Below are 27,119 nucleotides of genomic sequence, written 5' to 3'. Positions count from 1 at the left end.
CGTCAACTGTTTCAAATAGTTCGGGTCTGTTTGTCACCAGAAGATCTAATATGTTATCGCCACGAGTCGGTTCTCTGTTTAACTGCTCAAGGTAGTTTACAGATAAAGCACTTAAAAAAATTTCACTGGATTCTTTGTCGCTGCCACCCATTATGAACGTTTGAGTCTCCCAGTCTAAATCCGGCAAATTAAAATCTCCACCCAGAACTATAACATGGTGGGGAAATCTACTCAAAATATTTTTCAAATTATCCCTTCAGGCGCTCAGCCACTACAGCTGCTGAGCCAGGCGGCCTATAGAGATATCCGATTACCATGTCTGAGCCCGCTTTAACCATGACCTTCACCCAAATTTCCTTCGATACTATTGCACTTCTTATCCCTAAAAACATGCCTCCCCTTCACTGTCCAGCCTGTCTCCGCGGTATACATTTCAATCTTTCTTCTGGACTCATTCCTCTAACTCCTTTCAGTCATCTGTCTCTCGGTCTTCCTCTGGGTCTCTTTCCTTCCAGTTTCATCTCGTGAATCCTCCCAGGTATCCTCTTCTCCTCCATTCTCTTAACCTCTCCGTACCATCTCAGCCTTGATTTCTCTATCTCCTCCTGTAATGGTTCCACCTTCATTAACTCTCTGATCCTCTTATTTCTTAACCTGTCTATCTTTGGCACTCAATACTGTTTCTCACGAATTTCATCCCACGAGCTTGTACTTTGCTTTTCTCTCTTCCTTTGATAACCCAGCTTTCTGATGCAAATGTCAGGATCGGGACATAGTATGTCTGGTATATAACCTTTTTACTGATTTGGGGTACATCCTTGCTCCATATCAGGCTTCTGACACTCTTCCGAAATTCTTCTGCTTTTCTCCCCCACTCATTTATTTCTCTGTCGGTTTTTCCCATCTTCCTGTATCAGGCTTCCTACGTACTTGAAACTCTCCACTCTCCTCAATTGTTCTCCACCAATTGTTATTCCCGTTATTCCTCTCTCGTTCTTTCTTGTTGTGGTAATCATCTCACTCTTACTTATACTAAATTTCATCCCGTATTCTTGTACTGTTCACTCCCATACGCCCAACTGCTCTAGTACTTCCTCCTCCTTATTCCCCCAAATCGTCAGATAATCTGCGAACACCACAGCTTTCATCTTCCTTTCACCAATTACTTGTGCTACTGTACTCATTATATCATCCATCTCAACAATGAAGAGTAATGGTGAAAGTGCACTTCCCTGCCTAAAGCCATTCCTCTGTTCAATCCGAGCTGATCTCTCTCCTCCCACTTTCACACAGCTCACACTTCCATGGTACATTTCCCTTATCCTCCAAATAATGTTTTGCTACTCCTCTGTTCTCCAGGGCTTTCCACACTTTGCTGTTCCTGCAGTTGTCTTACAGCAAAAATTAGATCCACCGTGGACTTTCCTCCTCTGAAGCCATGTAGCTCTTCTCTGATTCTTCTTTCTAATTTTGCCCGAATTCGTGCTTCCACAATTTTCTAAAAAATCTTTGCACAATAACTCATCAATGTTATCTCCCGAGTTCTTGCACTCTTTTCTATTTCCCTTCTTAAAGATCAGGACTATTATTCCCATCTGGGATCATCGTCTGTCTCCACACAATTTTCATTACTCGATATAGCCATTGTATCCACCACCACTCCTGCTGATCTCACCATCTCTACACTTAGCTCACCCAGACCTGGTGACTTCACTCCCTTCATCTTTTCCAATGCGTCTTCCACTACTCCCCATGTAAGGTCTTTTTCTATTTGCTGTTCCTTCTCTTTTTTCTCCTCGGCTTGTTCCTCCTCATCCAGGTCTTCATTCGGGTTCAGGAGTTATTCAAAATACTCCTTCCACATATTCTTGAGTTCCTCCTTATTCTCTACATCTTGTCCACTTTCGTTCACCATTCGAGCATAATCTGTCGTACCATTCATCCTCTCACTTTTAATCATCTCCTATAACACCTTTTTTGAGCCTTCGCTATCCTCCTCCATCATTCTGCTCCACTGTTCCATCCACTTTCTTCTTTCCTCTGCCACTATTCTTTTTGCTTCTTTCTTGCTTGCCTGATACTCTTCTCTTGTCTCTACTGTTCTCTTCTGGAACCATACCATAAAGGCTCCATTCTTCTTTTGTACTACATCCTTTGTTTTATCATTCCACCAGGGTGTTTCTGTCCATCTCTTTTTGTTGCTTGTCCTCCCACATGTTGCTTCAGCTGCACTTACTAATGTTCCCTTGAATCTACCCCATTCCTCTTCTACAGTTTTTGGTTTTGGTTCATCCTTTGGGATGCTTTCCTTTACTACTTAAAGGTACTGTAGCCAGCTTTCTTCCTCCTTTTCCTGGTCTTCTGTCCCTTTATTATCATTAGTCCCTCTCAGGTTCATTACCAACAAATGGTGGTCACTATCCAAGCCCTCTGATGGTATTATCTTAACGTCAATGATGTTCCTATTCATCTCACTATCATACAGGAAGTAGTCAACTATCGACTTTCTCTGCAAGTCTTGACTTTACCAGGTAGAATTTGAATGATTAGGAGTAAAGGTGACCACTCATTGAATAGCAGAAGTGTTGAGTTGTTGATAGGTGCACACAAAAGGGAAAGGAAACTTGCTAGCTTTCAGAGTAATTGTGTTTCCAGCTGGCACGACATAGGGGCACAGAGTGCGTGTGTGTGTGTGTGTGTGTGTGTGTGTGTGTGCACTGCCTGCCTGCCTGCCCCCCCCCCCCCCCCCCCCCCCACACACACACACTAGCTCGAGGTACGATTTATTCTGTAAGCTAGCAAGTTTTCTTTCACTTTTATGTGTACCTGTTGACAACGCAACACTTCTGCCAGTTGATAAGTAGTCCTCTTTACACCTGAAGTATAGTAGATGTAGTGATAAATCAAATATTATGACATATTACAAGTGATAAAAACTGTTCTATTGGAAACAACTTGGTTTCCAGAAAACAACAATCTTATGGCACTCAGCTTGTTCTGTTTGTCCACAAAACCTAGAATGCCATAGATAGAAGCATGCAGGTTGATGCCATGTTCCTTGACTTCTGGAAGGTGTAAGATGCAGTTTCATTTAGTAAAATAAATTTATCTTATGAAATACTGAGCTAGCTTTGAGTTTGGACTTAAGACTTATTAACAGACAGAACTCCGCACATTCTTTTTCACAGGGAAAAACATGAAGTCATTTCGAGGGTACATCAGGGAATGTTGTAGGATCATTACTACTAAAAAATGTACAGTCTGGTGAACAATGTAAACAAAACATCAAGCTGTAAGCAGCTTATGCTCTTCTACACTAAAGTAGTAAACTGATAAAATTACAGCAAACTGCAGAAACATTACATTGATACTCTGCAGAGGAAGTGGAAGTCAGTCTGTAAATCAACATTAATGTTAAAATATTCTGCATAAAAAAGTGAGAAGTTCCAGTATTGTTCAATCAGTGGCAATAGATCACAAGAAACAGCCAATTGTAAAATATTAGTCCTCTGGCTGCTGGGTCGAAACAGTGGTCACATGTGTGAGAGGGCTGTGTGTGTGTGTGTGTGTGTGTGTGTGTGTGTGTTGTCTATTTCATAAGAAGGCCTTCTGGCTGAAAACTTACATGTTTAGTAATATTTTTGTTGTGCCTGTCTGCGACTCAACATCTCTACTATATGGTGAGTAGCAAACTATCCTTTTCATAATATTGCCAGTACTTGTTACAGTGGATAGATTTGATGAACATTTCTTCTTTGACAGTGATCTTTGATAATGATGGAGACTTGGTTTTGAAACCCAAGATGAACTCACATTAATTAATAAGTTGATGATACATGCTTTATCAGTAATCTCCTTCCATCAGTGGTTTGAAAAAATGATGTAAGTCTTGTCCCAGGAATGGCAAAACCATTTTCATATCAATTTTGTAACATATTCGATAATTTTTGTCATCTCCTCTGTTTTAACACAAAATGTTTGCATTCCTGGAAGATGAGTTGTGGCAAATGTAAATGGGTCTTTTGGACTTAAAAAGTGATTGTCATATGGACGCTGTAAACTTGTTCTTGTTGCTTTGCCATGGCTAGTGACAAAAATTTCCTTTCTGCAGTTACCTCAAGACCTTTTTGTGATGGCACAAATCTACAAAGATCTTAAATTTTTTATATGATGTAAAACTGCCATCACTGAAGTAAGTGTTGGATGTGTGGCTTTTGTCCCAGAGTATAGTTGAGAATTATTTCTGAAAAACATAGACTGTGTTTGTATCATGCTGCAAACAATCGCTTCTATAACACAATGACATCCTCTGCTGTATAGCGCACAACAAAGGGCTGATGGGTAACTTGAATGTTCTGCCATTGAAACCCTTGTGCAGCATCCTGAAGCAAACATGTATAGTTTTCTGCAAAATCCACTATAATAATGCAAGAAGTGTCAGGGAGTGTTTGCTCGCTTGATTTATAAGTAGCAATCCTGAGCTTTCAATATGTAATAATGTTGTATTAAGTTTTGAAGTTTTTGGACGAGATACTCAATAAATTCATCAACTGTCTTCATTAATGTATCCAATGTATGTCAGAAGCTTGCCATTCCAGATTGCAAGCATGTTCCTGTAAAAGTTAAGCATTGATACTTCTGCGTGTGAAGCATGCATCATCAGTTTTATATTGTGATGATACACGCACACTCATGCATTAAGCATTCCAAGACTGTTTAGAGCACTGTAACACATTCTTCTCGATGAAGTTCACAAAATTTAGTAAAAACAATTTTATTGGAAGGAAATTTTCTCTGAAAGCTAAGTATACATCTTTCAGTTTACATAAAATGAGTGCTTTTGTCTTACACACTCTTTTGCCATTTTCTGAAGCAGCAGATAGACAATCTCTTATGAGCAGAAATTCGACTTACATCATTGCTGTAGTAGAAAGAGTCTGGAAAGCCATTCCATACCTATTCTGTGTCCCACTTTATAGCTCCTTCTTGACAAAATACTGTCTTCTTTTAGTAATGTCCTTAATTTCTTTACCATACGTTAAGTTGTGTTAAAAACTATTTGGATTTTTCTTTACCCATGAAGTTGGTGTTAAGGTAAGTGGTTGCTAATTTTCTTGAACACAATTTCTGCTAAACTTCTATTGAACTATTTGCATTAAACTATTACAATCTGTGCATTTAGCATCGTCATGTTCTTCAGACATATTTTCTACTGGAACTGTTGTACTTTTGATGCTGTTCACTGGAATTTTAATGCCATGTGACGCAACACAGATCGAAAATATTCTGGGAGCCTCTCTTGTGTTCATTTGGTAACCTTAAGTAGTGAGATTTCAATTAATACACTACTTTCATTATTTTTTTCAAGGGCGTCAATCAATCTGGTGTATATTCCAGATCTTCAACTTCACATTCTTCCACCCTTGCAAGTTATATAATGTAGGAGATAAAATGTCCTTACAGCACATTATAAACTCCTGGAAATTGAAATAAGAACACCGTGAATTCATTGTCCCAGGAAGGGGAAACTTTATTGACACATTCCTGGGGTCAGATACATCACATGATCACACTGACAGAACCACAGGCACATAGACACAGGCAACAGAGCATGCACAATGTCGGCACTAGTACAGTGTATATCCACCTTTCGCAGCAATGCAGGCTGCTATTCTCCCATGGAGACGATCGTAGAGATGCTGGATGTAGTCCTGTGGAACGGCTTGCCATGCCATTTCCACCTGGCGCCTCAGTTGGACCAGCGTTCGTGCTGGACGTGCAGACCGCGTGAGACGACGCTTCATCCAGTCCCAAACATGCTCAATGGGGGACAGATCCGGAGATCTTGCTGGCCAGGGTAGTTGACTTACACCTTCTAGAGCACGTTGGGTGGCACGGGATACATGCGGACGTGCATTGTCCTGTTGGAACAGCAAGTTCCCTTGCCGGTCTAGGAATGGTAGAACGATGGGTTCGATGACGGTTTGGATGTACCGTGCACTATTCAGTGTCCCCTCGACGATCACCAGTGGTGTACAGCCAGTGTAGGAGATCGCTCCCCACACCATGATGCCGGGTGTTGGCCCTGTGTGCCTCGGTCGTATGCAGTCCTGATTGTGGCGTTCACCTGCACGGCGCCAAACACGCATACGACCATCATTGGCACCAAGGCAGAAGCGACTCTCATCGCTGAAGACGACACGTCTCCATTCGTCCCTCCATTCACGCCTGTCGCGACACCACTGGAGGCGGGCTGCACGATGTTGGGGCGTGAGCGGAAGACGGCCTAACGGTGCGCGGGCCCGTAGCCCAGCTTCATGGAGACGGTTGCGAATGGTCCTCGCCGATACCCCAGGAGCAACAGTGTCCCTAATTTGCTGGGAAGTGGCGGTGCGGTCCCCTACGGCACTGCGTAGGATCCTACGGTCTTGGCGTGCATCCGTGCGTCGCTGCGGTCCGGTTCCAGGTCGACGGGCACGTGCACCTTCCGCCGACCACTGGCGACAACATCGATGTACTGTGGAGACCTCACGCCCCACGTGTTGAGCAATTCGGCGGTACGTCCACCCGGCCTCCCGCATGCCCACTATACGCCCTCGCTCAAAGTCCGTCAACTGCACATACGGTTCACGTCCACGCTGTCGCGGCATGCTACCAGTGTTAAAGACTGCGATGGAGCTCCGTATGCCACGGCAAACTGGCTGACACTGACGGCGGCGGTGCACAAATGCTGCGCAGCTAGCGCCATTCGACGGCCAACACCGCGGTTCCTGGTGTGTCCGCTGTGCCGTGCGTGTGATCATTGCTTGTACAGCCTTCTCGCAGTGTCCGGGGCAAGTATGGTGGGTCTGACACACCGGTGTCAATGTGTTCTTTTTTCCATTTCCAGGAGTGTACAAAGATTAGTACCTGGCATAAATCCAGGACTTTTATATTTAAAATCAAGAGATGGAAATATATTTAAAATCAAGAAATGGAAAATCCAGGATGGAATAATGGGAGCATTATTAAAAGGATAGTTGCTACACCACATAGTGGAGATGCTGAGTCACAGACAGGCACAAGGAAAGCCTGTCAAACAAGTAAGTGTTTGGGCAAAAAGATCTTCACGGGAAATAGACAAAACCAACCAACCAACCAACCACACACACACACACACACACACACACACACACACACACACGACCACAGTCTCTGGCTGACTGTGAGCAAGGTGCACCTGAGGGAGAAGCAAGCTGGGTGGTGGGGTAAGGAGGAGGCTGGGGTGCGGAGGAGGAAGGATAGCAGGGTAGCGGTAGGGAACGGTAAAGTGCTGCTGTTATATTTACTTGCCATGGTTAAGGAAACAACTTTCCGATTTCTTAATAGTCTTTTTACCATGCTTATTAAGAGTGTATCAGCAAATTTTTTGTCAATCTTCAAATGTTCCCAAACAGAGCCTTCGATGAGAAGAACAGACAATGTCAATATTTTCACAGGTACTTGTTAGCTTCAGTAGTTCACCATCACCTTGATTCAGACTTGACATTATCTATTACATTAGTCTCTTTGCTACTGCTATTTTCTTCTGACTTGTCGCACGTGACACAAAACTGCCAGTCAAGATGCTTTAGAAAGGTCTCAGACAGCTTGCAGCGCTATTGCCAGCTTTCAACTGTGAAGCATTAATGGTTACAGGTGACAACAACAGCTGTCACCAGAGCTGTGACAACACTGAGGTGCTGCCATAGAGATGTTTATAAAATTGTATTATGTTACAGGTTGAGGTAGGCCCACAAATTATTGTATGCAACCCACTCCAGCTCTCAGGGATCAACTTATGCTGCCTCAACAATAGAGATTATTTATTTGCTATAATTACTTCTAAACTGTGTGTGTATGTTGCACAAAAGGACAGGATGCTTAAACTTTTCTGACACCACTCTAATAGTCAAAGGTGGATCAGGAAGAACGTTAAGGGGACTCCAACGACTGTTCTATGTATCTTTAGCACTTATGTTAAGGAAAAAATAAAATTTAAATCTGGGATAGCAGAAATATCTGTGTAGCATTCTCAGAGTAAGAACAATTATAAAACTGTTGCTAAATCACAACAGTCACACTTCTGTTACCAGCTAAAATTTGTGTATTACTTTCAAGTAACATACTAGACAGAAGAGGTGTTAAGAGAAGCAGACAGGCACACAGAAAGTATGAAACCAAAAGACAGGAAAGTCCTCCTCCAGAGATCTCTCTCTCTCTCACACACACACCTCACTGAGTAGAGTTAAAATTAAGATCAGGAATTAATACATAAAGGAAAACAGTTGTTTACTTACATAGTTGTTGTAATGAATATCACCATCTTTCCTTGGATTACCCTCATCATCCAAATGCTCCACTCCACGGCCTAAAATGAACAGTAATGAAAAGATTCAGTAAAGGGCAATGAAATTTACAACATGTAGGAAAATTAGATTTTCCAAATAAAAAGTGACCAGTATTTCCTGGAGCACAGGAACAAGAATGGAGTACAAAAGGCACACATTCTGAAAGGTACTCTCTAGCTATTGTACTTTTAGTACACGAGTATAAGAATAACAGTAGAATTTGTTTTTGTAGCAGGTTTATGGATTCTGTTTTTGGTCAAGCATTCTCTCATCTCCAACAAGTGATAAAAATATTATGAATTTTATTTCTGTTTTTATATTTCTTGTACTTTTGGTGTGTCAGATTTTAAAATCTTATGTTGTTGGAATTTAATTGTGACAATTCATCTTAACTGTTTAACTTTGCCTTTATTTATCTGGGTTTTTCATGTAATTAGTCACTCTTGTTTCAATAAAATTAAAGTCTTGTAAGTTGCAGTCCTTGAATAATCTAACCTTCACAATTCTTAACATTTTTGTAAGCTGCTGTCCTTGAATGATCTAACCTTCACCATTCTGAACATTTCTCCAGTTACAACCGTCCATGACACTTACTGATTTTACATGTCACAACTACTGTTGAAAAAACCATAGCAGTTTTTGTTGGCCAAACCAAGATGGTGAACTAAACTTATTCTGTCGACTGTCCCATGACAGTGTGTAATGTACATTTCAAAGCACAATTTAACTCTTTATGGATACTCTTCATTAAATGCCAAACATCATAGAAATTTGTATTTGTGAGTGGTATATTGTTTCCTTGCATGTGATATTGCAAAGTAGTTCTTCCTCATATTACTTTTTTTAATTAAATGTCCATTCATTCATTCACACAATTATCTATTCGTTCATTCTCACAAAATCATCTTCCATAAGGACTGTCATGAAGTAGCTTTCTGAGATCTGGAACAAGTCAAATTATATATGAATTGGCAGAAGCAGCAGGCTAGGTCTGTAAACCACACAAACAACCAATTATAACTAGTATTAATCTGCTCATATACTGTGTGTCAGTGCAGTGTTGTGTTCTAAATATCGAACACCTGTGTATAGAAAACTGCAGGGAATTGATGTAGAAGCCAAGAAATAGATACTGTAGATGCTTTAAATCAAGATCAATGTGTCTAGTCCAAATAAGACTTTACACAGTTCCAAAAGACAGAACAAGTCCCATATTACTTCTTACAAACTTGTTTAATACAAAAATTAGTATTAACTGGGATTTACGTTTACAAGCCCATATATACAAAGCTTGTTCAGTAAATAATGCCTGACTTTTTTTCCTCAGAACATATTTATTCTTAAGAGTTAGAATTTGGTGACAATATCAGCCAACGTTTCTTCTACATGTACTATTTTTCTACACAGCCTCCTATGTTCTATGGACTTGCGGTATTATTGCATAAGAGCATGTATCCCCTATTGATAAAGGCTCAAAGTGGTGCACCCATGTTTTGTCACCTGTAACTATATGTTACAAAGGTCTCTCCATTGGTCTTATACTTCTCTGATAGTTCTGGGAAACAGAACATCATGTCTTGAGCACACTTTTGAATATACGAGTGTCTCAATAATTGTTCACTCACTCGGCTGTAGAGCCAAATGAGTCGTAATGAGTCAGTCAGCTCAAATAACGGCATCCACACAATAGTCATGTTGCCAGCAGTGGCTGTGACAAAACATACTGAATGTGGTTAATTATGGATGCAACTGTTTCTACACTTCCTTATGCCTCAATTCTCTTTAACTATTACTCAATAGTCCTCTTGTCAACTGCATAATTGCCATACACGGTACAGAAACGTTTACGGATATTCACAACAGTTCTTCATACACAACCTAGAGTTCCACTACATTGGTTTGCTTGTAATGAGTGTCTTACACAGACAACATTTTCATGGTTTGCTGCAGCTCTTCCATCTGTCAGGATTGTTCAAAACTTTGCACACATGCAGAAAAACATAAAATTTGAAGCACCTAAAAGGATGTTACCTTATATTTATCAACAACTGTAAAAAATAAAATTATTTCTTCAATGGCCATCATATTAATTGAAAAAGTGTATTTGCTTACACAGATAAACTACATAAACATAGAATGGATGAATATGTAAACCATTTTAGCAACAGAAAAATGACACCAAAAAAGAATCAGCACACACCACAGGAATAAAAAAAAAAAAAAAAAAAAAAAAAAAAAAATATTTAAATCAATTGATACAATGATAGCCTAGGTGAAGGCATAAACTTCCCAACAGAATTCCTAAATTTGCTCAATGTTCCCAGTACAGCTTCACAAAAAAGCTTCTAAATATCACAGTTACCAGAAAAGAAAAAGACAAGTTAATATTCATAGCATGAATTAAGGAGGATTGTTTCGACATTAGAGACTATCCACGTTCAGGTAGACCTTCGAGGTTTGATAAAGATCGTTTAAACTCATTACTGCGGAATGATCTACATCAGTGTACTCCATTCCACCATCGTGCAACATTCACATGCAATGGGGCAGGTTCAAAGATCGGGTGTATGGGTACTGCATGCTGTAAGCCAAAATCTACAAAAATCAGCAGGGGGTCATATGTGCATCTCTGCTTACTCATCATCAATTGGCTCATGAACAATACAAAGCATCCCTTTCATTTATCATTGCTGGTGAAGAGAAAGGCTGTCCTTATGATATCATAAGGGAAAGAAAGGAATAGTTGAGCCCAAACAAAGAAGCAACCCCCTGTACAAAAATCAAAGCAGAACCACAAAAAATAATGTTATGCATCTTGTGGAACAGTGGCAGTGTTATGTATTATGAACTGCTCCCCCGAGGTGTAATCAGCACTGCTGAAATTTATTGTCAACAGCTGAGACGTCTTGCAGACGTAATCCAAGAGGAATGATCAAGAAGACTGTATGTGGTGATGCTACTACATAATAATGCCTGTCCACATTCTGCAAGACTGGCAAAAAATACTATACAGAAGTTGGGTTGGGAAGTCATTCTGCACCAACCTTATTCATCTGATCTTGTGTACTTTTCCACTATACCAAACAACCTCCTTTCAGGATGAAAATGTGCTCTGAACATGGTTCAATGAGTTCTTTACCTCAGAACCAAGTGATTTCTACAGTTGCAGAACTGAGAAGTTACACCGGCATTGGCAGACTGTTGTAAAATGTGAAGGAGAATATATCACACAATGGAAAATCCAGTATGGAATAATGACAATATTATGAAAAGGATAGTTGTTACTCACCCTATAGTGGAGATGCTGAGTTGCAGAGAGGCACAACAAAAAGACTGTCAAACAAAGACAGAGATTGTGGTCATGTGAATGTAAGATGTAAGTTACGACTGCACATGCACCATCGTGCATCGTGTGTGTGTGTGTGTGTGTGTGTGTGTGTGTGTGTGTGTATTCTGATGAAGGCCTGTTTGGCCGAAAGCTTTGCCTGGCAATCCTCCTGTTGTGCCTATCTGCAACTCAGCATATCTGCTATATGGTGAGCAACAACTATCCTTTATCGTAATATTGAAAGAGAATTTATATTACTGATGACTAAACTCTGCTATCAGTACCCGTTGTGTTTAATGAACTTATGGAAAATCATTACAAAGTTACACACCAGCCCAAAACTGGCTTTTGATTTTGACCATTGATGACTAAAGTCTCTGTTAGATGTATCTGCTGTGTTTATTAAACTTACGGAAAATCGCTAAGAACTTACGCACCAAACAATACATGCTTTTGATTTTGGCCATCATCAATTATTTTGCTACTCAAATAGCTAATCTCATCTACTTTTTTAAGTGTCTAATTTCGTAATCTAATTCTCTTTGCATCAGCTTGTTTAGTTCCAGTCCATTCCATTCCATTCCATTCCCTTCACTGATGTTCATCCTACAACCTCATTTCAAGATACTATCCACTAAGATAAACAGATTTTTCATATCCTTTGCCATTGCTGACAAAATTACAATATCTTTGGCAAACATCTAAGTTCTTATTTCTTCTCACTGCACTTTAATTCCATTTATAAATTTCTACTGAGGTTACTTTACAACTTGCTCAATGTGCAGGCTGAATAATGTCTTCCCTTTGCTTCCCTTTGAGAGCCTTCGATTCTTGTAACTGCAGTTGAAAAATCTTTTTACCTCCACTTTATTCCCTGTTACCTTTAGAATTTCAAAGAGTGTAGATCAAAAACATTTTCTTAAAATCCACAAATGCTATAAATGTAGTTTATATTTTCTTTAACCTAAGTCATAGTACCAGAATAGTGTTGCATGTTTCTACGTTTCTACAGTCCTAAACTGATGTGTGTGATATATATATATATATATATATATATATATATATATATATATTTTTCCCTCTCCTTCCCTCTTTCCTGATGAGGCAACAGTTTGTTGCGAAAGCTTGAATTTTGTGTGTATGTTTGTGTGTCTGTCGACCTGCCAGTATATATATGAGATATCAATATAATAGAAGGAAACATTCCACGTGGGAAAAATTATATGTCTGCTTGTGTCTGTATGTGTGGATGGATATGTGCGTGTGTGTGAGTGTATACCTGTCCTTTTTTCCCCCTAAGGTAAGTCTTTCCGCTCCCGGGATTGGAATGACTCCTTACCCTCTCCCTTAAAACCCACTTCCTTTCGTCTTGCCCTCTCCTTCCCTCTTTCCTGATGAGGCAACAGTTTGTTGCGAAAGCTTGAATTTTGTGTGTATGTTTGTGTGTCTATCGACCTGCCAGCGCTTTTGTTCGGTAAGTCACCTCACAAAATTCTAGCTTTCGCAACCAACGGTTGCCTCATCAGGAAAGAGGGAAGGAGAGGGAAAGACGAAAGGATATGGGTTTTAAGGGAGAGGGTAAGGAGTCATTCCAATCCCGGGAGCGGAAAGACTTACCTTGGGGGGAAAAAGGACAGGTATACACTCGCACACACACACATATCCATCCACACATACAGACACAAGCAGACATATTTAAAGACAAAGAGTTTGGGCAGAGATGTCAGTCGAGGCGGAAGTGTAGAGGCAAAGAAGTTGTTGAAGGACAGGTGAGGTATGAGTGGCGGCAACTTGAAATTAGCGGAGATTGAGGCCTGGCGGATAACGAGAAGAGAGGATATACTGAAGGGCAAGTTCCCATCTCCGGAGTTAGGATAGGTTGGTGTTGGTGGGAAGTATCCAGATAACCCGGACGGTGTAACACTGTGCCAAGATGTGCTGGCTGTGCACCAAGGCATGTTTAGCCACAGGGTGATCCTCATTACCAACAAACACTGTCTGCCTGTGTCCATTCATGCGAATGGACAGTTTGTTGCTGGTCATTCTCACATACACTCCTGGAAATGGAAAAAAGAACACATTGACACTGGTGTGTCAGACCCACCATACTTGCTCCGGACACTGCGAGAGGGCTGTACAAGCAATGATCACACGCACGGCACAGCGGACACACCAGGAACCGCGGTGTTGGCCGTCGAATGGCGCTAGCTGCGCAGCATTTGTGCACCGCCGCCGTCAGTGTCAGCCAGTTTGCCGTGGCATACGGAGCTCTATCGCAGTCTTTAACACTGGTAGCATGCCGCGACAACGTGGACGTGAACCGTATGTGCAGTTGACGGACTTTGAGCGAGGGCGTATAGTGGGCATGCGGGAGGCCGGGTGGACGTACCGCCGAATTGCTCAACACGTGGGGCGTGAGGTCTCCACAGTACATCGATGTTGTCGCCAGTGGTCGGCGGAAGGTGCACGTGCCCGTCGACCTGGGACCGGACCGCAGCGACGCACGGATGCATGCCAAGACCGTAGGATCCTATGCAGTGCCGTAGGGGACCGCACCGCCACTTCCCAGCAAATTAGGGACACTGTTGCTCCTGGGGTATCGGCGAGGACCATTCGCAACCGTCTCCATGAAGCTGGGCTACGGTCCCGCACACCGTTAGGCCGTCTTCCGCTCACGCCCCAACATCGTGCAGCCCGCCTCCAGTGGTGTAGCGACAGGCGTGAATGGAGGGACGAATGGATACGTGTCGTCTTCAGCGATGAGAGTCGCTTCTGCCTTGGTGCCAATGATGGTCGTATGCGTGTTTGGCGCCGTGCAGGTGAGCGCCACAGTCAGGACTGCATACGACCGAGGCACACAGGGCCAACACCCGGCATCATGGTGTGGGGAGCGATCTCCTACACTGGCCGTACACCACTGGTGATCGTCGAGGGGACACTGAATAGTGCACGGTACATCCAAACCGTCATCGAACCCATCGTTCTACCATTCCTAGACCGGCAAGGGAACTTGCTGTTCCAACAGGACAATGCACGTCCGCATGTATCCCGTGCCACCCAACGTGCTCTAGAAGGTGCAAGTCAACTACCCTGGCCAGCAAGATCTCCGGATCTGTCCCCCATTGAGCATGTTTGGGACTGGATGAAGCGTTGTCTCACGCGGTCTGCTCGTCCAGCACGAACGCTGGTCCAACTGAGGCGCCAGGTGGAAATGGCATGGCAAGCCGTTCCACAGGACTACATCCAGCATCTCTACGATCGCCTCCATGGGAGAATAGCAGCCTGCATTGCTGCGAAAGGTGGATATACACTGTACTAGTGCCGACATTGTGCATGCTCTGTTGCCTGTGTCTATGTGCCTGTGGTTCTGTCAGTGTGATCATGTGATGTATCTGACCCCAGGAATGTGTCAATAAAGTTTCCCCTTCCTGGGACAATGAATTCACGGTGTTCTTATTTCAATTTCCAGGAGTGTAGAATGCATCACAGTGTAGGCAGGTCAGTTGGTAAATCACGTGGGTGCTTTCACACGTGGCTCTGCCTTTGATCGTGTACACCTTCCGGATTACAGGACTGGAGTAGGTGGTGGTGGGAGGGTGCAAGGGACAGGTTTTGCACCGGGGGCGGTTACAAGGATAGGAGCCAGAGGGTAGGGAAGGTGGTTTGGGGATTTCATAGGGACCAACTGCCCTTCAGTATATCCTCTCTTCTCGTTATCCGCCAGGCCTCAATCTCCGCTAATTTCAAGTTGCCGCCACTCATACCTCACCTGTCTTTCAACAACTTCTTTGCCTCTACACTTCCGCCTCGACTGACATCTCTGCCCAAACTCTTTGTCTTTAAATATGTCTGCTTGTGTCTGTATGTGTGGATGGATATGTGTGTGTGTGCGCGCGAGTGTATACCTGTCCTTTTTTCCCCCTAAGGTAAGTCTTTCCGCTCCCGGGATTGGAATGACTCCTTACCCTCTCCCTTAAAACCCACTTCCTTTCGTCTTTCCCTCTCCTTCCCTCTTTCCTGATGAGGCAACAGTTTGTTGCGAAAGTTTGAATTTTGTGTGTATGTTTGTGTGTCTATCGACCTGCCAGCGCTTTCGTTCGGTAAGTCACCTCATCTTTGTTTTTATATATAATTTTTCCCACGTGGAATGTTTCCCTCTATTTTTATATATATATATATATATATATATATATATATACACACACACACACACACACACACACACACACACACACACACACACACACACACACACACACATACCTTCATGAAGGAAAAACTTCTTTACTAACAATACACACATATAAAAAGGACATAACACTATCCTAGCATTTGGAACAATTAGTTCCTTCCTTGGTGAGGAAAAAGGGAAAGGTTGGCGAAGATTAAGAAGGATGGGCAGCTCACTCAGATCCCAGAATCAGAGGGAGTGTCCTGCAGTGAGGACTAGAGCAGACAAAGATAAAGGGGGAGGAATCAGGGAGAATAGGGGGGGACAAAGATAGTGTATTGATGAGCACTGCATTAGCTTCAGTCCAGAGAAGATGCCAGAGGAAGAACTAAAGGTGTATTAAGAGAAAGTGGAATGAATAGTGCAATTAAGAACGGGGAGAAAAAGGAGATTGGAAAAAAAGAACACAGAGGGGAAGGAGTGAATGAAGATCTAAAGTGAAAGCAATAAAGAAAATACTTGAGTGAAACATAATAAATAAAAATATAATGGAAAAAGAGAGGAGAATGTTTTAACAGAGGGAGGATGTGTCAGAGGGCAAGTTTAAGGAAACTAGTATTGGGTGGGACAATCCACACAACCTGTGTGGCATAGCAGATGCTCAGATTTTGTATGCCCCCCTTCCCCTCTCCACTGTATGTGTGTGTGTGTGTGTGTGTGTGTGTGTGTGTGTGTGTATTTAATTTCTTCAAACAATACTCACCTTTACCCTTCCATCTTAGCTTTGCCACACTCTGGCTGAAGTCAACATGTATCCTTCGATCATCAATCAAAACATTGTCCATTTTAAAATATGCATCCTCACATGATTTCCGGTCTTCAAATTCTACAAATGCATACTGCAGAGAGTCTCCAGTCACTTTATCACGTATTACCTCACAGCTGAAAATGAAAAATACATAAGCAAATTACTTCCTAGCAAAAAATATTAAATATTGCATTAAACAGATGGAGTTCCTCCGTTTCCACTTGTTACAGTGTGTGGTGTACTGTTATGAAACCGAATGACATAGGCAGCATATTTTGAAGTGACTTTTCATATATTAACACTACAATCATGATGCTGCTATAAAAAATAATTTCATCTGTGACTATGATCACGGTCAATATTACTAACGCAAACATAAATCATGAGTTTGTAACACATTTGTAAAATATTAATGTAAAAAAGGAAAGCAAAAACTGAAGAGAAATGCTGCTTTTTGGGTCATCTTTTACAACAGCTGTGTGAACAAACTATGTCATCAGGATTATTTCACCAGTGGAAAAATGCTCCCATCAGAGCGGAAAAGGTGAATATGTTCTTTAAAAAACTCTAACAAGGTGGGTGTACTTCACCAAAAATATTTGCACACGAGCATATTTGTGTTCTTTCATCACTTTGGATGGTGGTGGTGGTGGTTAGTGTTTAACGTCCCGTCGACAACGTGGTCACTAGAGACGGAGCGCAAGCTCGGGTTAGGGAAGGATTGGGAAGGAAATCGGCCGTGCCCTTTCAAAGGAACCATCTCGGCATTCGCCTGAAACAATTTAGGGAAATCACGGAAAACCTAAATCAGGATGGCCGGAGACGGGATTGAACCGTCATCCTCCCGAATGCGAGTCCAGTGTGCTAACCACTGCGCCACCTCGCTCGGTCATCACTTTGGAGACACATCGATGTGTTCATAAGACCATACCCACATACAGCTCGGACCACGATATTCTAACACGTGAGTCACCTATCGCTTGAAAACAAGACTCATTTTACATAATAACAATGTACATACATCTCGCTACCTGCCACTTGACAGGAACTGCCTTCTGTTGTCAATTCCTAGAATTATTTCAAAAGAAACATCAGCTGCTGTTGTGAATGGCTGAGCCTATATGCAATCACACTGATGTTTAATTTTGTGCATTTACTTGTTAGGTGTCACAGTTTGCTGTAATTCTGCTACAAACACATCATGTTTGATGAGTGAGCAGGAAATTTTGGAAGCTAAAGAGGAAGAAATTGTTCAATAACTCATCTCGCTCTTTTTTTTTTTGCCATTATTATTCTAAAATTTGTCAGCTATTAAAGAACTAAACTAAATATTGTCTTTGACGTGTTAATGCAGAACATTCTACATCCTCTTACCCAGCCTCGCTTGGTAGCTGAGTCTTCATACTTGGCATCTGCCTCTCACTGCTGTTCTCTCTCTCTCTCTCTCTCTCTCTCTCTCTCTCTCTCTCTCACTGTTTCCTCCTCCTGGCATTGGTTTATAGGACGTCCCACTGCCACTGTCTCTCACTTACACTGTCTACTTTTGTCTTTCTACCCACTAACACTATCTTCACGATACCAAGGTAGCTCAAAAGTTATGGAGGATCTGACAAGGGTATTTCCCCTATAACCAAGTGTTTAAAATTTCGGTCTAAAATGTGCCTTCCCCTATACCTACATGTTAAAGTTTGCCAGTTTGGGAGGTACCAGAACCCCTGAAGCCTATGTAGGGGCTCCACCCAACTATGTTTTTCATTTCCACTGTCTCCTCGTTCTTTTGCTCAAACTGCTCCTGTCTCCACCCATCTCTCTTTCTCTTCTATTGCCACTATCTCTCACAAAACTGAATTTCAATATCTCCCCTCTCTTTGCCTCCCACTGCTATAGTCTTCATCTCTCTTTCTCTTTCACTGTCACTTTCTCTCTCACACCGTCGCTACCTCCTTTGTCTTTCTCTCCCACTGACACTTTCTGCTCTCTCTTCCACAGTCACTGTCTCTCTGTTAGTCTCTTTCATAACAAAAAAATGGAAGTATGTTTCATTCCAAAACTTTTGGTGAGGAAGGGGGAATTTCATTCCAAAACTTTTGGTGAGGAAGGGGGAATGAGGATCAAGGCAACAGGTTTCCCACTGTTCTGTCAGAGTCTTTAAAAGAGGAACGTATTTGCCTTTTTTGTGGTCTGACAGGGGAATTTTTTTTTTTGCTGGTTCCCTTCTTTTCTTGCTACAGTACAGTGTGCTGCTTATATAAGACGAATACTACAGGTCAATTAAGTTTTGTCAGTTTATTTATATATTTTGACACATTTACATACTTTGACGCATACAAAAAACAAATAATTACGTATAATACAAGTTTAACACAAAATGGTTTGTTTTACTTTTTTTCTGGATACTTTTGCTCATATTAAAAGAATAAAAATGTTGTTAGGCATATTTTACTGGATTTGCAGTCTTTCCAGTTTTACAAAATTTTTTGCAGGAATTTAAGTGTTTTTCAGGCATGTTTTTAGCCGGCTTTTTACCATTGCAGTACCACTTAGGGCATATTCTTACAGATGTGAAGTGCCCACTATACACAGACAGCTTGCCATAACTCTCTATTGATGAAAAATGGTGACAAACCATAGTTTTGTGACCTCAGAATCCCTCGATGACCCTAGAACCCTTGCCATGAGTTCACAAAGTCAGTTAAAACAACATTTATGCCTCACACCAGATATTACATGCATACCTTATGTGCATTAAAGTAAATTTGAACCTGTGGATCAAGGTAACTGATAACGACATAAAAAAAAGTTTCTAAATTGCATAAAAATATGGTCACGTAGAAGAAGGTGTAATTAGATGAATGATGAACACTAACTTCACATAACAAAGGTTTATTCAGCACTTGCACATACAAGAGCATGAAGCGAACTGCCTCCGGCCAGAACACACACAGTATACATACAGCTACAGAACATTCCAGTACAATGAGTTTTGAGCTCACGATCCTCCATGCAACAGTTTAGTATAGTAACCATTACACCACGGTGTTACTCAGCTTCTTCTGCAACATTGCTCCCTCATTAAGAGAACAGCGTCTCGGTGTTACGTCTTCCTGGTATGGGAACGAGTCATCGGTCCTGCATACTCTGACTCCTGATGACTGATTCTCGCTCTGGCAGTGATCTTCTTCGAACTTCTTTTGCCGCTATGCTCTTCGTCACCTTTCCGCTTGTTGCCTGTCACTGGAACTTTGAATTTATCCTAGGCTGCAGGATCCTTATAGGGCTTCATTCGAAGGACATGAACCGTATCTCTGATCTTTCGTCTCAGTCGGGGTTGAAATCTTCAACTTCATAAGTAACATCAGACAACTGTCTTACAACCTTATAAGGTTCAAAGTAGCACCTGAGGAGCTATTCAGAGGGACGAACCTTCTGAATAGGAGCGAAGATCCAGACGAGGTCACCAGGCTGGTAGACAACAGGGCGGTGGCTCGCGTCATACCTTCGACGATCAGAGTCAAGTTAACTGCCGAGCTTCCTCAGCTCTGGTCAACACCTGGCCGATGTAGCCGTCCATGTCATCAGGATGTAAAGGAAACACAGTGTCCATCGTCATAGTCACCTCATGCCAATGCACCAGGAAAAATGGCGTAAATCCTGTGGTGTCTTGTTTGGTAATGTTGCAGGCAAATGTCACGAAAGATAGCACTTCATCCCAGTTGCTCTGCTCAACATTGACAAACATTGATAGCATGTCGGCCAAGGTCTTATTAAGGCAATCAGTAAGACCGTTAGTTTGTGGATGGTAGGCAGTCGTCATGTGATGAGTAATGTTGCACCGACAGTTTATCTCTGTCACAAGATTCGAGTGAAAACTTTCCCTTGATCCATAATTAACGACCTTGGGGCACCGTGTTTTAATACACTGTCTTCCATGATGAATTTGGCTACCTCGGATGCTTCGGCTGTTTTCACAGCTTTTGTAATGGCATCGTGTGTCAGATAATCAGTGCAAACAATAATCTATCTATTGCCACTAGCTGACATTGGAAATTGTCTGAGGAGGTCAATCCCAACACACGGGAATGGCGTTTCGGCTGGTGGAATTGGTATGAGTTGGCCAGGTAGCATCTGAGCAACTGCCTATCTCCTATGGCATTCTTGACAGTGCGACACACAGTGACAGACACTCCTAAATACACCTGGCCAGAAAATTCTCTAGTGGATTCTATTGTGTGTCTTAATAAATCCTAAATATCCGGCCTCAGGTGTGCCATGGAATTTCTGTAGAACATCTAGGCGCACGTGTTTAGGAATCACTGGTTGCCACCTCTTTCCAAATGGATCAAAGTTTTTCTTGCAAAGTAATCAATTAACTACCTTAAATTGTCCTTTCACATCCTCTGACTGATTTAAGGCGAGCATAATTTGAGATTTCTTGGCACCCTTCTTCCGCTCAGCAGAGGGGTACTGGAGTGCAGTGAGACAGTCACTGTCTTCACACAGGGTTTCTTGAGAGACAGTCGGTATCTTGGTGTGTTCTTCCACTTTTGTACACTATGGTAATGTCATGCTCTTGAAGACATAGTGCCCACCTGGTGAGTTGTCCTGTTGGATCCTTAAGACCTGTCAACCAACAAAGTGAATGATGGTCTGCAACAACTGTGAATGGCCTTCCACAGAGATACTGTTGAAATCCGCACATGGGCCAGATCACAGCAAGACATTATCTTTCTGTAGCTGAATAGTTTCTCTTGGCTTTCGTAAGTTTCCTACAAGCATAAGCTATAACCTTCTCTTTTACAACCGAAATTTGTACCAGTACAGCAACAATCCCATACCCACTGACATCTGTGTGTGGTTCTGTATAGTAGGTGCTCTCTCATCATAAAGACCAAGTACAGGGTCAGTTGTCAGAGCTTTTCGCACGACATCGAAAGAATCTTGTTGAGCACCACCCCAGATAAATTTAGCATCAGCTTTTAACAACTCTTGGAGAGGCCTGGCTTTGGTAAAAAAGTTTTTGATAAAACGATGGTAATAAGAACATAATCCGAGGAAGCTTCTCACATCTCTAATACTTTTAGGAGTAGGAAATTCCATTAGAGATCTCACCTTTTCTGTATCTGGCCACACGCCTTCATTTGACGCAAGATGTCCAAGTATTTTGATTTCTTATGCTCCAAAGAGACACTTTCTTGGGTTAAGCTTCAGTCCACCTTGTTGGAGACACTTAAGAACGGCCCTAAGTCTTTTTATATGTTCATCAAATGTATCTGAGAACACTATAATGTCATCTAAATAACAAAGACACATTGTCCACTTCAGATGTCTTAGAAGATTATCCATCATCAGTTCAAAAGTTGCTGCTGCATTACACAAACCAAACATCATTACCTTAACTCATACAGGTCCTCAGGGGTGATTAATCCAGTTTTCTCACGATCAATCTCATCTACTTCGATTTACCAGTATCCCAAGTACATCTCCACAGCTGAGAAAAACTTAGCCCCCTTCAGACAATTTAGTTTATCATCAATTCGTGAAAGAGGGTAACCGACCTTTTAGTTATCTTATTAAGCTTCCCGTAATCAACACAAAAGTGCCAACTGCCATCCTTCTTCCTGACAAGGACCACTGGTAACGACCATGGGCTCTACGAAGGATGCATGATGTCATTCTACATCATTTTCTCTACCTTGTTGTGAATTATTCAACGCTCTGTTGCTGACACACGGTATACTCTCTGGCTTATTGGTTGATGGCCTCCAGTGCTAATCCGGTGCTTCACCGTTGATTTGTCTAATTTGCTCTCCACCTGTGGATTGAAACATTCAGAGAACTCTTGAAGAATGGTAAGTAGCTTCTTCTGTTGTTCCTTAGTGAGATCTGCAGCTAGATCCTGTCTCGTAGTGGTAGCACTAATTTCGCCCACAGACTCAGCATGGGAGGTTTCTATGATGCTCAGCTGTTCTTCAATTAATGGCTCAGTGTTTGCTATGCACATGCATCTTGGAAGGATCTGCTTTCTCGGCGACAGTTAACTATCCACAATTCACTGAATCCATTTTTAAATGAGATGACAGAGGCCGGGAATGACCAAGTTATTCTTCAGTGCTATGCTTCTCTTACATTCCACTACAAGATCCATGGGTTGATGCATGGCATGACACGTGGCAGTTACCTTTCTAGCGCTGACTGCAGGAATGATCACTTCATCCAGCACACAAAGTCTCCACACTCTCAGATGTGCATCTTCCTATCCACTGTATCTCATCTTGTCTAGTATAAACTTCGAGCGACCACAATCTATAATTGCCTGATAGGATTTCAAAAAGTCCCATCCGAGAATGACGTCATGACTACATTATTGTAAAATGATGAATTCTAAGGGCTGTGTATGGCCACTTACACCCACACGAATGGTACATCTTCCTGTAGGTTTTACATATTTACCATTAGCCACCTTCAGCAGAGATGTTTTGTTGTCGAGGAATACTGTTTTCTGCAACTGGCAATGGTACTTCTACGAAATGACTGAATATGATGCTCCAGAGTCCACAAGAGCTTGGGTTGGTCGGCCACCCATCGATGTAGTTTCCTATCATTTTTGTAGTGCTTTTTCTCTTCGGTGGCCTCACTCCAAGGAAAGTCGCACCCTTTAGTTTTCCAGGTTGCGGCAGCTAGGTGATTGGCATGTTGGGGAGCGTCCTCTCCAGTGGCTAGCTTGCGGCGATGGTGAACTACGCCATCCTGCACCCACATATTCTTGTTCACCTTTGTCGACCTGGAGTTGGAGTTGGCTAAGATCAGTCTGCTGTCTTATGATGTGGGCGTCATCAAATATCTGCCGCCTTTCTCGACAACAGCGCACCACATGTCCTGGTCATCTGCAGTGGAAACATAATGGCTGGTTATCCTGGGTCCTCCAGAGGTCAGTCTTCCTTGGTGCCCAAACAGGTTCCTCATGCGGCATTGTAGGAACGAACTCTGCCTGGGTCTCGAATTTTCACCGTTTTAAAGGGAAATGAAAGATGAGAGATTGGGTTCAATTTCTGTCCCACTTCCTCCCTTACGACCTCTTGAATTTTTTTTGGTCGCTGTGTAATCCAAGTTCCTTCTAAACTTCCTTTCTCACTATCTGACAAACACTTGTGAAATTAATTTCTTCCTCCATTACAGACATCGATACGACGTTTGGAAGCCATTAAAACTTCTTGCATGTAATTCTGTTTTGATACATTACCTCAATATACTGGCACCATTTTATGAAGTCGTCTGCTGTCAAAACCTTCTTCAGGAGTAGGGCTTGATACATGTCCTCAGCAACACCCCTCATGAGACGTGCAACCTTATCTTCCTCCTTCATTCTAGGAGCCATCTCCAAGACTTCTTGAATGTAAGATGCTGTAATTTCACCTGGACACTGTGCTCTGCACTTTAATTTATCTTCAGCCTTGCACTTCTGTCGCGTGTCGCTGAAATACTTGCGCAGTTCCGCCTGGAATACTTCCCAGCTTGTGAACTTCTCCTCGTCCTCATACGATTGCTTGGCAGTGCCCTCCAAGTAGAAAAATACGTTAGCCAAACACACGGTGACATCCCATTTGTTAATTTGGCTATATGCCGCTCATATACCTTCAGCCACTTGTTTGGACCTTGGCCATTCTCACCAGAGAACCCGGAAAGATGTCTCAGTTGGTGGCACACAGTTGCTGTCATGGTAACACCCTCTTCTTCTTCCGTCTCCGATAGATTGCGATCTGTTGAATATGGCTCGAACTCAGGTTTCTCGCCACGTAAACGGCGGCTCTGTCGTGCCCTAATGGGAGCCATTGTGTCGTCGATAATGTTCGCTATCACAATTTCCAATACCCAGCACCTCCATCAGAATAATGTCACGTAGAAGAAGGTGTAATTAGATGAATGACGAACACTAACTTCACTTACCGAAGGTTTTTCAGTACTTGCACATGCAAGAGCAAGGAGTAATCTGCCTCCAGCCGGAACACATACAGTATATATACAGCTACAGAACATTCCAGTACAATGATTCTTGACATTTGTGGATACTTGGAGAGTGTACGCGGACCGAATATAGAAATTAAAACTGTACAGTCCAGATGAGTTTTGAACTCACGACCCTCCATGCAACAGTGTAGTATCATAACTACTAGAGCACAGAGCTATTCAGCTCTGTGACAATATCATCTTAACACCATATTAAAAATTTCAATGATATGTCAAACAGAAATTATAGAAGTTGCCATCCCCTCAGTTGGTACTTTTCATACCCGAAAAACTGTTCTCTCTCTCTCTCTCTCTCTCTCTCTCTCTCTCTCTCTCTCTTTTGAGGGGGGTTCTCAGCAACACCCATGAATAAATGGTGCTTTTATAAACTGCCTAAGGTCCAACCTAGACCACACCTAATGCAAATGAAACCAACTGATTTGCTCAATTTTCCTGAGCTGGAGGAAGTGTGTAATGTCGAAATTTTGATTCTGTACTGTAGGATAGTGCTCATTCCTGTGACAGGTGTACCAATGGTTGCTACGCCAAAACATTTTACCCCTTATCTCTGTTATCAATAGAAACCCCATATATTAGTCCCCGAAAAATGGCAGTTTTGCGTGCAGCTTTTTGGAACATACTGATATCATGCACGGACTTATGGTAGCAAACAGTGTATCTGGGACACAGAACTTGAAATATTTATACACAACTTTATGCAGCTATCTCATGTTTAAAAAGCTTGTATAGTGGTTATGACTGAATGAAATCTAGAACAACACTGCCTAGGTTTACAATATTGTGAATTTTAACAAACAAATGTAAGGAACAGCAAACTGTGTAGATCAACTAACTGCACGATATTAGTAACTACCTTTTAATTTTTCCAAATCGGCTGAAAATGATTTCAAGGTCATCATCTGTGGTCACAGGATTTAGCTTGCACACAAAAAGTACATTTTCAGGAGGGGCAACATCAACATCAGGTATGTCGCCTATGATTTCCAGTATAGTTGCCTGAGCCTTTGCTTCCCTTTCCTTTCTGATTTCCTCGATCTCTACGGCAGAACGACCCTTCGTCTCATCCAGTTCCTCATCTGGTGCAATGCGGCTATTCTGAAACAGGAGAGAGTAAAATTTTTTATTTCAACAGCCAAAACCATTTCATTAGTTTAAAATAAATAAAGTGTAATGGTAAAAAGGAAATTTTCAAACACTGAGAAAATTAAAGAGGGCTATAATTTTAGGGTGTGTGTAAAATTAAAAGATCCAGTAAACAGCCATGGTAATTATGACTACAGTGAAAAATAGAAACACCGTATAAAATTAGCTCTGAAAGCAATGGCAAGTACAGAAACATCTGTTCTATGTAGCCATGTGAAGTTAATGAAGTCACAATGTATGAACACAAAGTGTGAAGTCTGTACATTAAGGTACTACCATTGTTTTTATTATACTGTCGGAGTTGCAGCTGCAACCTTCTACGGGGCTGGAAGGAAGTACACCACATCCGTGTTGTGGGCGTTCCTAAACAGAGCTTATTGTTGTTTACTACCAGCCACTCATCCTCCCACTGACCCAAGACTCTATGAGATCAACATTGAGATTATAGCATGCAGGGGGATAGCACACTGAAACATCTGCAGATCAAGACATGCCTCCTTGACTGCTAGAACTGCCCTTTCATTCTCAGCAATCCTGATGTGCACTGGTACCCAGCAGAAAGCCACCTCCTTCCTCAGTTGTTGTAGTGGAGGAGGTTATCCTAAATGGTATTAACTATTTTATCTGCTGGGTACAAACTTTCAACGAGTGAAGGGCACACTTAGAGAATCGGAACACACAAGCAATTTAGCACCGGAAGAATGTCTCATCAGCTACAGTGCCCGCAAGATCGCAGACAATTATGCATAAAGGACAGTAAATGCTTGAGGGAGTCGGACTTGAGGAAACGATCCAGGAAAACAACAGAGCAACCAGCAGAATCCCCTATTCGACCCATCTGTAAAAACAGCTACATAGTTGTGGTGCTCAGATAACATGCCAGAAAATGTCGCATTAAAAACGGAAGCAGGACTGCAATCTCTCTTGTACCCCAACAAATCTAAAATCACTCTGAGCCTCTCCAGTAATCAGGGCAGCAGGCGGTTAAAACCCTGGGTCTGGAGCTGTACTGGCTCCGCACTGAGGGACTTCAGTACATGTTGCACACGGAACCCAAACAGCATTGTGGCTCATCGACAGTTTGATATAAGACAGTCCAGAGGCGGATGAGCAACAGTATGGTGTGCAGGTGAAGTCGCAGCTGCGAGAAACTTACATGCCTGACGCACCAGGAGGAGCTGTCACCAGATGGTAAGTGGCAGTTTCCCGGCTTCCGCACAGAGACTGGGCATGGGACTGGTCCTATAAGCACCTGTAGCCAGCCCGAGTCCCTCA

The 27,119-nt window shown here is 42.3% G+C and overlaps 1 protein-coding gene across 2 annotated transcripts in view; it reads right to left on the bottom strand.

The window, feature by feature from the left end:
- LOC126458170 (zinc finger CCCH domain-containing protein 13) overlaps window positions 1-27,119 on the bottom strand; it is a 93,193-nt gene that overhangs the window by 8,872 nt on the left and 57,202 nt on the right. For both annotated transcript variants that reach the window (XM_050095039.1, XM_050095037.1), the window contains 3 exons: window positions 25,555-25,796; window positions 16,632-16,810; window positions 8,319-8,389 (listed from right to left, as the gene is read on the bottom strand). In XM_050095039.1, the coding sequence (XP_049950996.1) occupies window positions 8,319-8,389; window positions 16,632-16,810; window positions 25,555-25,796 (492 nt within the window). The remainder of the gene's footprint in view (window positions 1-8,318; window positions 8,390-16,631; window positions 16,811-25,554; window positions 25,797-27,119) is intronic.

Source organism: Schistocerca serialis, chromosome 2 (genome assembly GCF_023864345.2).
Source record: "Schistocerca serialis cubense isolate TAMUIC-IGC-003099 chromosome 2, iqSchSeri2.2, whole genome shotgun sequence".
Classification (NCBI taxonomy): domain Eukaryota; kingdom Metazoa; phylum Arthropoda; class Insecta; order Orthoptera; family Acrididae; genus Schistocerca; species Schistocerca serialis.
Note: the sequence above shows the minus strand (reverse complement) of the source record. Positions and strands in the feature narration are given on the sequence as shown.